At 46.1% G+C, this 12,456-nt stretch overlaps 1 protein-coding gene across 1 annotated transcript in view; it reads left to right on the top strand.

The window, feature by feature from the left end:
• Window positions 1–12,456, top strand: part of Map2k1 (mitogen-activated protein kinase kinase 1) — a 66,531-nt gene that overhangs the window by 45,184 nt on the left and 8,891 nt on the right. The window contains exons 5-6 of the mRNA XM_021206050.2: window positions 541–592; window positions 12,096–12,220. Coding sequence (XP_021061709.1) covers window positions 541–592; window positions 12,096–12,220 — 177 coding nt within the window. The remainder of the gene's footprint in view (window positions 1–540; window positions 593–12,095; window positions 12,221–12,456) is intronic.

Raw genomic sequence — 12,456 nt, 5'->3', positions numbered from 1 at the left:
TGTCCTGGAACTCACTCTGTAGACCAGGCTGGCCTCGAACTCAGAAATCTGCCTGCCTCTGCCTCCCAAGTGCTGGGATTAAAGGCGTGCACCACTACGCCCGGCTGAACATCTGTATTTCTGCCCCTGCTGCTTCCCTAGTGCTGGGATGACAGGTGTGCACCACCACACCCAGTGTTATTCTGTGCTGGGGATCCATGTGGGTCTTACTCATGCAAGCAAGCACTTTACCCATTGAGCTAAATCCTTAGCCTCGACTTTAGGTTAAAACTTGTGTCTGAGAAACAGGACAAGGTATCTTTGTTAGTAGCAAGAAAAGGTCTTTACAATTGGCTGTCTAGAAAACAGTCCTTCACAGAGTGTTTGAAAACTTACATTGGCCACCCTCACCTGAGGCTAACAGTAGTGCTTTATAGAACATGAGATGTGGCTACTTAATAAGGCAGATAATTTGTTAGTGGGAATGTTTAAGAAGAGCCATTGTTTTTAATAAGCCAGTTTCATTTCAGTTTCCTTTCTTATTATCTTCCTCTCCTCCAGGTGATAAAAGGCCTGACCTATCTTCGGGAGAAGCACAAGATTATGCACAGAGGTGAGAAAGAATTGCCAGATTTTTCATTCTCAATTACAGTTGAAATCTGAAGGTTTTCACATCTTTTTAAAGATGTGTTTAGCTGGGCAGTGATGGCTTATGCCTTTAATCCTAGCACTGGGGAGGCAGAGGCAGGAGGATTTCTGAGTTCAAGGCCAGCCTGGTCTACAGAGTCAGTTCCAGTTCAGCCAGGGCTATACAGAGAAACCCTGCCTTGAAAAACAAACAACAAAAAAAGTGTTTAGTTTTGTTTTGGAATGAAAACCCTTTGCTAAACTGGGCATAGTGGTGCGTGCCTTGGGAGGCAGGGGTAGGTGGTATCTGCATTTAAAGCAGCCAGAACAATATAGAATGATCCTGTAGAAAGCATTATATTACTAACATGTCCTTTATTGTGAGACAAGGATCTTATTATGTAACCCTGGCTGACCTGGAACTAACTATGTAGACCAGCCTGGCCTGAGAACTCAGATACCCGCCTGCCTCTGCCTCCTAAATGCTGGGCTTAAAGGCATACACATCATGTACATTTGCTGATGTAGTCTTTGTTTTGTTGTTTTAAAAGAATTATCTATTTTATGTATATGAGTACACCAGAGCTGTCTTCAGACACACCAGAAAAGGGCATCAGATCCCATTACAGATGTTGTGAGCCACCATCTGGGAATTGAACTCAGGACCTCTGAAAGAGCAGTCAGTACTCTTAACCACTGAGCCATCTTTCCAGCCCTGCTTGTTTTTTGAGACAGGGTTTCTCTGTGTAGCCCTGACTGCCCTGAAACCCCTCTTTTTGTAAGGCTTTCTTTTCAGGCAGATTCTCTTTAGTGAGGGCAGCATGGACCTCACCAGCCACTTACACAGCAGGTTCTGGTTGTGCTCAATCCCAGGTAAAGCTTCACCTACTCTCCCTTGTCCGAACCAGGGCTTGGCCCTCTGATGGGCTTTAATTAGGTCTGCTGAGGCTTCTGCTCTCACCTGGACCAGTGTTTGTGCCAGGGCATTAAAGTGCTGTGGTTGGTCACCATAGGTTACATGCTTACTGTTGGTCACATAAATTGATACCCAAGCAAAACTGTTTGGTGTTTCTGAAGAAGATTATATTAATGAGGGAATTTGTTAATAAGTGTTGAGGAGAAGAAATGGATGTTGAAAGCAATCAAATGGAATGTAGGGTGGAGCATAGTACTAGAGCATGTTCATAGCATGGGTAAGGCTAGGCTCAATTCCCACGATTTTGGACAAATGGAAGTAAATGGGTTTCCATGGCAAAGTGACTAAGGCTTGAGTCAAAAATACAAACAAACAAACAAACCCAACAATTCCTAATAGAGGGTCAAAACAATAATGTCTTTCAGCAGGAGTGAGCAGATAGCTTATAGGCCACATTGTGCCTGCTTTCTTTAGATTTGTATGTTCTGTAAGCTAAGGATGATTTTCAAAGCTTGGTAACATGTAACAGTTGTGTGTAATTCAAATTTTAACATCACTGGTCAGGTATGGTGGTACATGCCTTTAATCCTAGCCCTGGGGAGGAAAGGGCAGGTAGATCTCTATGAGTTCAAGGCCAGCCTAGTCTACATAGCAAGTTCAGAACATCTAGGGCTATTGGAGAGACTCTGCCTCAAACAAACAATTAGCTTAATGTCTATAAATAAAGGCCTGTTAGAACACAGCCACATTTGCTTGAGTGTTTTCTGTGACTGCTTTGTGGCTGTATTGGTATTTTCAAACAGTCTCTGAAAGAAATGGCTCATCCTAAAATATTTACTCTCTCATTCTTTACTACAAAAGCTTCCTATTGAGGCCCTGAAGTGGGTTGCTATCCATAGGAGGCCTTCCCTTTTCTAAAGAGAAAGGGGGAGGAGGAGAGGGGAGGGGGCAGAGAAGTGGGCCTGGAAGAAGAGGAGGAAAGGGAGGCTGTGATCAATCTGAATGTAAAGGAAATATAATAAATTAATTAATGGGGGAAAAAAGCTTCCTGACCCAAGGTAAGAGAATGTAAGCACAAACCCTGGCTCTCAGCTTGTTTCTGTGAGTTCTTGAAGAATGACAGCTTTACATTCTGAATAGGTGGTATAGGTGGGAGAGAAGATACTTTCCTTGACCCTTGAGTTCTGGGGAGAATTCCTATCCAACCACACGTTGATACAGTCTTTGCATTTTGTGTGTGTGTGTGTGTGTGTGTGTGTGTGTGTATGCGCGCGCGCCCGCCCATTTTCCCAAAGCCAAGCGAATGTCACCTAAGGATTGCAGGGATGGAACTGAGAGTGGCTTACACAACCCACCAGCCATTGTTTCAACCACTGCCACTGCTTAGCAAGGCCTTGCTGTTATCAGGGCCTGGAGGGAGCACTGCATGACTTAGATCTGTGCAGAGTGCACACCACTCAGACTGTAACTGAAGCCTACTATGGAGCTGCTTGCTGATAAAGAATAATAAACACAACAAATTCCTTTACTTTATTTTTTAAAAGTTCAAATTGTTTATGTGTGTGTTCATACATGTGCCACATTATCACAGCATGCACAGAAAGTCAGAGGACAATTCCTTCTCCCATGTGGTTCCTGGGGAAGAACTCACATTGTTAGTCCGGGCTGTTATGCTCAGCACCTCTACCTGCTGAGCCATCTCCCTGGCCTGAAGAATTTTCAGTCCATGCTTTAATGCTTTCTTCTTCATCTATCAGGTAGAGCAAATGTGACTTGTCTGGTCTTTATGCGTCCAGTATTGTACCCAAAGTCTGGCCTGAGAAAGCAAGGTTTTTATTTGTTGGCTTTTTGTTTTTGTGAGACAGGGTCTCACTGTGTAGCTCTGGCTGGCCTGGAAATCTCTGGCTTAAAATTCACAGATATTTGCCTGCCTCTGCCTCTAAAGTGCTAGGACTAAAGGTGTGCACTGCCACACCCCAACATAAGTTTTTAAGGGGGCACAGAGCTAAGTGTAAGCAGTGGTTGTGTATCCCTTGATTGCTGTCCTATTGACATGCACTCTAGCAGTGCTCCTGAAGGCTAGGCTAGAGGTATATAGAAGCAGGTTTTCAGAGCCTTCATTTTCAGTTCCTAGTCCCCTGTGAGAGCTGGGATTCTCCAGAACATCACAGGGGTGCCAGCAAGAGTTTCCAACAGAAAGTTGTTAGCTAACGCCAGGATTTCAGCCTCTAAACCCTTCACCTCAGACTGTCATCCACCCATAAGCCGGTTCTGAAGTGGCTCGGGTCTGCTTTGTCTTATTTTATACGCTCTTTTTAGTAAGCTCTTGTATAATGTATTTCTTTTTTTTTTTTTTAAAGATTTATTTATTTTCTTTATGTATATGACTACACTGTCACTCTTCAGTCACACCAGAAGAGGGCATCAGATCGCATTGCAGATGGTTGTGAGCCACCTCTGGAAGAACAGTCAGTGCTTTTAACCACTGAGCCATCTCTCCAGCCCGTATAATGTATTTCTAGATGACTTTTGTCCCTTGTCCTGCCTACCAGAGTTTTTCTGACAGAAAGTTAAGGTGGCTTCTGCCTCCCCCAGTCACCTGAGATAAGAATGCTCCAGGCATGGGCTGGAGAGATGGCTCAGTGGTTAAGAGCACTGACTGCTCTTCCAGAGGTCCTGAGTTTGATTCCCAGCAACCACATCGTGGCTCACCATCTTTAAAGGGATCTGATGACCTCTTCTGGTGTGTCTGAAGACAGATACAGTGAAACTCACATACATAAAATAAATAAATAAACAAACAAAAAAAGAATGCTTCAGGCAAGCCGGGAGTGGTGGTGTGCACGCCATTAATCCCAGCACTTAGGAGGCAGAGGCAGGCGGATTTCTGAGTTCAAGGCCAGCCTGGTCTACAGAGTGAGTTCCAGGACAGCTAGGGCTACACAGAGAAACCCTGTTTCGACCCCACCCCCCACCCCCAAAAGAATGCTCCAGGCATGTGTTTGAGAATACCCTCCTGTCTGTGTGTGCGGAGGCATGTCTCTGCTCCTTGAGTTGTAGGAGACTGCCCTTCCTCTTTGTTTCAGCTCTATGGGTAAGAGCTTCAAGGTGACAATGGAGTACAGGGAGAGGGACCTCCTCTTGCCTCTGTCTAGACTTCTCTTCCTTGCGGATGGAAGGAGAATGGCTGGTTTTTAGCTGAAATCCAGTGGCCTGGTTTCTTGGCTAGAAATGTGAGTCTTACTCTCTCTGGAACTGTCTCATGAGCTAATCCCATAAGAATGGCTTATGGTTAGACATGATTTAATCTCTTGGTTCCTTAAGAGTTAGGCAGGGGGCTGGTGAGATGGCTCAGTGGGTAAGAGCACCCGACTGCTCTTCCGAAGTTCCTGAGTTCAAATCCCAGCAACCACATGGTGGCTCACAACCATCCGTAACGAGATCTGACTCCCTCTTCTGGAGTGTCTGAAGGCATCTGCAGTGTACTTACATATAATAAATAAATCTTTAAAAAAAAAAAAAAAAAAGAGTTAGGCAGGACCAGATACTGGAAGAGGGTTTTCCTCCTTGGGAAGAGTCAGTAAGAGTATTTGAGGTAGCTTTGAAGTTGAAATCAAAATTGTACTTGTGGCTGTGGCCTGGAAAGGCTTTCTAGGTGGAGTGAGACTGGCATATGGAGTCTTTCATACAGGAAAAAAGTTTTCTAGAACAGAGGTACAGGTCGGGAACTAAAGAAAGAAGTGGCTCCTGTATTGGGAAGGGGCTTTACTGCTTGTCTTGGCACTGGAGTTTATTGTGGCTCCAGGAAGCAGTGGAGTATTCCTGAACGGGGTGAGGGGGGCTGGTTTCTAAGGATAAGGATAAGGCAATCTGGATAATGGAGAGCCGCTCTTTAGGGGTTGCCATAGCCCAGTAACACAGAATACTAGAGAAGTTGGGAGAGAGGGAGGGAGGGGGAGCACCATGAAGGGGCAGGAGGAGACATGAGAAAGAGACGTAATAGGCTTTCTGAGCAGCCCCTAGGAGCAGAGGGCAGGTACTAGCTGGAGGGGTGGTGTCAGGAGGACTTGGCTCTTGGTCTTTTGGAATCAGTGTCACCTTAAAGCTGCGGGTTGGGAGTTGGGGAAGCTGTGAGTGAACCTGCTGGTCATGGAGAGCAGTGTCCTGCTAACAACCCTGGGCCCTGATGGCCAGTCTGTCAGAGAGGAGTCTCAGGCCCAAGGAAATTGGTTTGATATGAAAGTCTCTACCTGGTTATTACTCTAAAGGTGGTCTTATTCACTACTACCAAGAGGGAAGTCAGCTCAGAAGACCTGACACCATGGAGGAGCAACAGTGAAGTCACTCTCAGCCTGAGGCTAGGAACCAGGTTAATTAGAGACATCTGTTTTGTGATTGTCTTCTATATGGGAACAGCTGGTTTTGAGTTTTCTTGCTGGAGGTAAATGCTGACTGGCTCCACACATTATTTCCCTGAGTGCCCACCACTCAGTGGTGGCTACAGCAACTCCTTGGAGTTGTCCCAGACCATGTCTTTCCCCAGTATCCTGGTTGCAGGTAAAACTTCATGGAAAGTTCCTGCCAACTCTACCCCCTTGAGTGATCCTAGCAAAACTGTAGGTGATTTATCTGTCTTACCTCTTCCATTTCTTGGGACAACCCAGCATCAGACGAAACTCTGGCCGGTGAATCTCTAATAGCACCAAGGTGATGGCACTTAATAAATGAACATTAATCCTAGCATTTTGGAATCAGAGAAAGGCTCTGTGAGTTTGAATCAGCCTGCTTTTCATTGCAAGTTCCAGGCCAGTCCCAGTCAGTGCTAAGAACACTTTGTCATGTGTTATTGCCCCTTCCCCTACCCCCCCCCCATTAAAACCCAAATACAAACATTTAACATACAGTTCTAGACTATGAGAAGTTGGTTGCTGCCCTCACAGACTACTTGGAGAAGCAAGACTATAGTAAAAGTCAGATTAAAGATTGATGGGTGAATCGATGCAAAGGGATTTGCATTGAGACAGTGGGTTTCCTTTCACCCTGTCAGTAAAGGGCTTTAGGAGCATGGTTGACAGAAAGTGAGCTGCAGTTGAAAGTAGTGATGAGCACATGGTTACTGGTTACTTTCCATATGGATCTAGAATAAGCGAAGACTGAATCTGTCCTTAAATTGTCATTCTTTCTTAAGTGTTTCTTTAAGGAACTGGCCCTCTCTAAACTAAGAAGGATTGGTAAGTGGCCTTTTGACCTCTGGTCTGGACTTTTTTATGATGCCTGAATTTGGTGGAGCCTGGATCCACGTAGTAACATCACTAGTCATCGTTCCCACCCCCTACCCCCATTTAAGGCAAATAAATTTCCATGGGCCTATCATTTTATGGCTCTTATTTTCCTCCTCCTCCTGAGCAAATTAGGTTGAACATGTCAAAATGGGTTTTTAGCTAATTTTCCTTAGTGTATGATTAGTATGCAAGGTAATAAGTCCTTTTCTGGTCAGCAGAGAGCTGATTGGCTTTGAAATAAGCCTACTTTTCTTCTAAAGTAATAGAACTAGCACTTAATACAGGTGTCCTGGTTGGCGGGTTTTGGTGTGTTTGTGTGTGTCTCTGTGTTTTGTTTGTTAACATGGAAAGAGGGTATATTAAATGAGAAAATACCTCCATAGGATTGTCCTTTAGGTGAGCAATCTCTGTCTATCCGTCTGTCTCTTTCTCTCTGTCTTTCCCGCCTCCTACTCCCTCCCCACCCCTCTTCTTGTGTTTTTTTTTTTTTTTTTAAGACAGGGTTTCTCTGTGTAGCCCTGGCTATCCTGGAACTCACTCTATAGACCACACTGACCTTGAACTCACGCATCCCCCGCCTTCGTCTCCTGAGTGTTGGGATTAAAGAGAAGCAACACCATCACCAGGCTAGGTCTTATTTTCTTGGTTAATGATTGATGTAGGAGGGCCCAGTTTACTGTGGGTGGAACCACCCCTGGGCTGTGACCCTGAGTGGTATAAGAAAGCAGCTGAGCAAACCATGGGGAGCGCAAGTTAGTAAGCAGTTCCTCCATGACTCCTGCTTCAGGAGTGTGACCTGAGAGTTGCTTTTGGTCATAGTGTTGTATCACAGCAGTAGAAATATACCGAAGGAGCGTTCGTGTGTGTGTGTGTGTGTGTGTGTACGTGTGTGTGTGTGTGTGTGTGTGTGTACGTGTGTGTACACGTGCACGCGTGTATGCCTGTAGTGTGGAGGAATCAACATTATGTCTTCCTCAATTGGTCTCTGCTTCAGTTTTTTCAGACAAGGTCTCTTTCTGGACCTTGGAGTTCTCTGATTTAGCTAGCATGGCTGGTGAGTGAGCACTGAGATTACAAGTGTGTACTCCTGTGACCCACAGGTCCTCACGCATGGCAGGCACTTTACTTCCTGGGCCATCCCTCTAGCCCCACCACAGGTATCTTTGATGGGAAGGCTACTTTTTTTATTTTTGTCAAGGAACTTCATTATGAATCCTCAGTTTTCCTGTCAATGGGATGGGCCTGTTCTGGCAGATGTTGCTGTAGAATCATAGAAGTGACAAAACAGGGACCCAGGGTTGGAAGGATTTCCCTTGGTGACCTCTTTTTCTACTTTGCTCATTGAATGTGACCCCTATATATCTTGCTTTGGCTTTTCTTATATTCTGTCTCCAAAATCTGCACAACTGTTCAGAATGGCATGTACTGTAAGAAAGGAACCCTGGACTCTGTAATGTGTCAGTGACATCATTTGTGTGCCCATTGCTGCCGGGCTGGGTGAGCGATGAGTTGGTGAGAGGATACAATCTATTGAGTCTTGGCTAGGAGAGAAAAAATCCATTCAATGTGTTTTGCTGGTCTTGGGTGTGAGATCTTGAGAGTGGAGGGGATAAAGTTGCTGGTTAGGCTTTCCACTGGGACTCGCCTGCTGCTTGAATTTAGCTACAGTCAGGTGGAAGACACCTTGCAGGCCTCTTGCAGTTAGAGTCTGGAGGAGGTGAGTGGGCTGGAGCTGAGGAAGCAGCAGGTGGTAACTAGAGGAGGTAGATTTCTCTCACACCTGGGTTTCCAGGATTTTAAGCCTGTCCCAAGGCAGATTGGTTCCCAGAAAGCCTCATTGCCGCAGCCAACTACAGTTTGCTAATGGCTTTGCCAAGCCTCAAGGCAACGACTCCGGTGGTATGTGAATTGTAGTCAGGGCCCTGACTCTATAGTTTGGCACAAGCATTCCATTAGGAATCTGGAATTCAAATCCCAAGCTACTCTTAGGTTGCCCCGCTGTGGTTTTCATCTGCTCACAGTTCCCAGTACCTTCCCACTGCTACTGGGAGGAGCAAAGGGAGAGTGTTCAACAGATCTGGGCCTTCAGCTTTGGCTTGCCCAAACTCCTAGCCTGCCCCAGCTGTCCTCAGCTGTCCCAGCTACATCCATTCTTTCTCAGGAAGTGGAACATGGTGGCAAACTAGAACCTTTCATCAGCACTGTAGGGAAAGTTTAGGTGGGAAAAAATTACATTTACATGTAGTGGCTAGTTGAAGGCTTTGGAGTCCCTGGGGTTTTGTTTTGTTTTGTTTTTTTCTTTTAAATCTCTGCTGCTCAGTTCTCTGAGGGTCCTGGGTAGCCAGAGGTAGTTCCATGAAGGCTAGGAGTAGACTCATTTGAGTCAGCTCCTTTCATTTCTCCATCTTAGGGAGGGTTCTTAATGCTCTTCTAAGCATGCTGGGAAGGCGGTCAGGTCATTTGAAACGTAAAGTTGCTATTTAAAAAAAAATCTCCTTAGGGATTGGAAATGTAGCTCAGTTGGTAATGTTTGCCTAGCATGCATGAAGTCCTAGATTTATCACCAGCACTGCTTAAACCTGGTGTGCTGGCCCATGTCCTTAATCCTGGTCCCAGGTATTTGGAGGCAAGAGGATCAGAAGTTCAAGATCATCCTCAGCTACATAGGAAGTTTGAAACCAGGCTGGATTCATGAGATCATGTCTTCAAAATAAGTAAATAATAGCAAATACAACAGCTCATTTGCCTTCAAAACAAAAATTTCAGTTCTCACTATCTAAGATCCTATTGCTTTCGGTTACAGCCTTCATCACAAATGAGCCTGTCTGGCATCCGTCTGTGTGTCCCTCTGCCTGCGCTTCTCCAGGGCTCTTCCTTCTTACTTCCATTCTCTCCTCACAATCTCTTGGGTTCCCACCCACACCTATCTCCTGCCCTTCTCTTCCTCCATGTCTTGCTCATTAAGGTACATCTTGGGGAGTGCAGCTAAATGTGCCCTCCGTCCCGAAAAAAAATAAAATAAAATAAAGGAGCCATAGAGCAAATGACTCCCCTGGAAGGCAGAGGGCTTCACTGTCTCTTTCAAACACCTGCTTAGCCTTGCCAGCTAAGCAGCTGCCATCAGGTGGGTGACACCAGCTCTGTCTGTGCTGTCATGGTCATACCTGTGTACACTATCCCTTTGGAGATCACAGCCTCGTGGACAGTGACTGTGCCCTTTTGATCATTGTATAGTGCAAGAATTCTCTGTAGCATAAACAAGTGGCCCCCAAGGCATTTGTAGATCCTTGTTTTAGCTGGTAGGAAATGTTTAGAAGTTAAACTTGCCATTATGTGCTTCGAACCGTTGTTATTTTGATGTCAAAAAGGAATACTTTATTCAGTTAGCTTTATGTAAAACTTTTTTTTGTTGTTTGATTTTTTGAGACAGGGTTTCTCTGTGTAGCCCTGACTGTCCTGGAACTCACTCTGTAGACCAGGCTGGCCTCGAACTCAGAAATCCACCTGTCTCCCTGTCTCTGCATCCCAAGTGCTGGGATTAAAGGCGTGTGCCACCACTGCCCAGAGTAAAACTTTTTTTGTTGTTGTTTGTTTTATTTTCCTTTTTGGTGCTAGGTAAGCACTCTTTCTCTGAACTGAACCCTCTGCCCTTACTCCTTGATCTGTTTGTTTTTTTTTAAAAGAAGAGGCTATTTCCCATTGCTAAAGAGAATTGGCCTGATGGATCAGGAAAGGGAGTTCCATTCAGTATGCTATGGGCTTCCTAGCAGCTGGGGAGCTTAGTGGTTACTTCACACAGAATGTTGCTTGGCTTACCAACACCTGGTCCTGAAAGGTTGGGGGAGAACTAGAGATGTAGATAAGCTGTTGAAAAGTGCTGGACCTCTCCTGTGCCCTTTGAGGCTTCTGCTGGGACAGTGTGGGAAGAAGCTCCGATAAATCTCCCAAGTAGGGAAGGGGACTCAGAGGTTCTAGACACCAGAAGTGGACACGGAAGGGCGGGAAGACAGGAAGACATTTCAGATGCAGGGAACAGCAAAAGAGAAAAGAGGAGGTAGGACTTAACACACTGGGCAATTAGAGTTGGGCCAGCCTGGATTAGCTCGAGGGCGATGGGGAGATAAGAAACACTGGAAAGTTTGCAGAGCCAGCAAAGGGGACTTTGTTTGGACTGTGTTTCAAGGCAAATGGGAGCCATAGCGGTCTCTGTATAGGGGCTATTCTGGAGGAGTTGTAGCTGTCATCTGTACAAGGTGGAGGGGGGAAATCTGGGGAGAGGAAGAGTGTGGGGAGCAGCAGGCAGCTTTGGGAAGCTATTCCAAAGTGCCCTTTGAGATTAGGAAATACATTCATTCTGGCCTTATTTGACACCTCACACTTTCTACTGCCAGAAAGAGTTATCTGGGCTAACTAGGTGGGGGTAGGGTGAGGCACATCTTCTGCCTGGTAGCATACTCTACTGCACTAGGTCTCCTGGTCACTAGGAGGGGCTTATATGCAGTATATCTGCTCTCAAGGCCTGAAGGGTAAAGCCTCTCATTTTCTCCAGCCCGTCGTCTCTGCAGATGGGTGGGTCTCGGAGGCTGAAGCTGGAGTTCAGAACCACATAAGGGAGAGCAGGCTTATGTAAGCTTAAGTGCAGATGCCTGCTTGCCATGTGAATAGAGATCAGATGCAAAAACCGGCTAGAGGCTGCTCAGCCTCAGAGAGCAGCAGCTGCAGCCTGGAGGAAGAGAAAGCAGCAGTGCCAAAGAATGCGGCCATCATGAAGGGGATGCTCTGGGCTGAGAGGGTCAGGGCAACTACCTCTGGGGATGGTGTGTGTGTGTGGTATATATGCAGATAAGGTCTCACTCTGTGATGTGAGCCACCCTGGTCAGAGGAACCAAGACTTTCCCAAAAGTACGTGTAGCATAGGTGGTAGGGCTCCTCCTCCTCCTCCTCCTCCTCCTCCTCCTCCTCCTCGTCTTTATCCTCATCCTTCTGCTTCTTTTGGTCTGTTGAGACAGGGCTTCTCTGTGTAACCCTGGGAACCAGCTCTGTGGACCAGGCTAAGCTTGAATTCAAAGGTCTGTCTGCTTTTGCCTCCCAATGTGCCCTGCTCCAGACTTTGACATTTTGACTGGTGATGATAGCAGATTCCTTCTGCTGAGTCACATGGCCAGGTCTGAGTCCTCAGAGAATAGACATCTACTGTCTTTGGGGCATACGGTGTGGTCTAGAGAGCACTGATGCTTCCCCTCCCAACCCACCGTGCATTAAGTCTCCCATTTCTTGTTTTCTCTTCACAGATGTCAAGCCATCCAACATTCTAGTGAACTCACGTGGGGAGATCAAACTCTGTGATTTTGGGGTCAGTGGGCAGCTAATTGACTCCATGGCCAACTCCTTCGTGGGCACAAGGTCCTACATGTCGGTATGAACTAAAGTTCCCTTTTTCCAGTGTTTCTGTAGGCTTCATTCTTAGCATCAGCAGCCACATATTATAGACCATGGAGCCATAAATTTCCACTGTATGGTGATAGGTAGGGATTGAGAAATGAGGGGTGAAGCCCGGCGTGGTGGCGCACGCCTTTAATCCCAGCACTTGGGAGGCAGAGGCAGGCAGATTTCTGAGTTTGAGGCCAGCCTGGTCTACAGAGTGAGTTCCAG

Source organism: Mus pahari, chromosome 10, assembly GCF_900095145.1.
Source record: "Mus pahari chromosome 10, PAHARI_EIJ_v1.1, whole genome shotgun sequence".
Lineage (NCBI taxonomy): Eukaryota > Metazoa > Chordata > Mammalia > Rodentia > Muridae > Mus > Mus pahari.
Note: the sequence above shows the minus strand (reverse complement) of the source record. Positions and strands in the feature narration are given on the sequence as shown.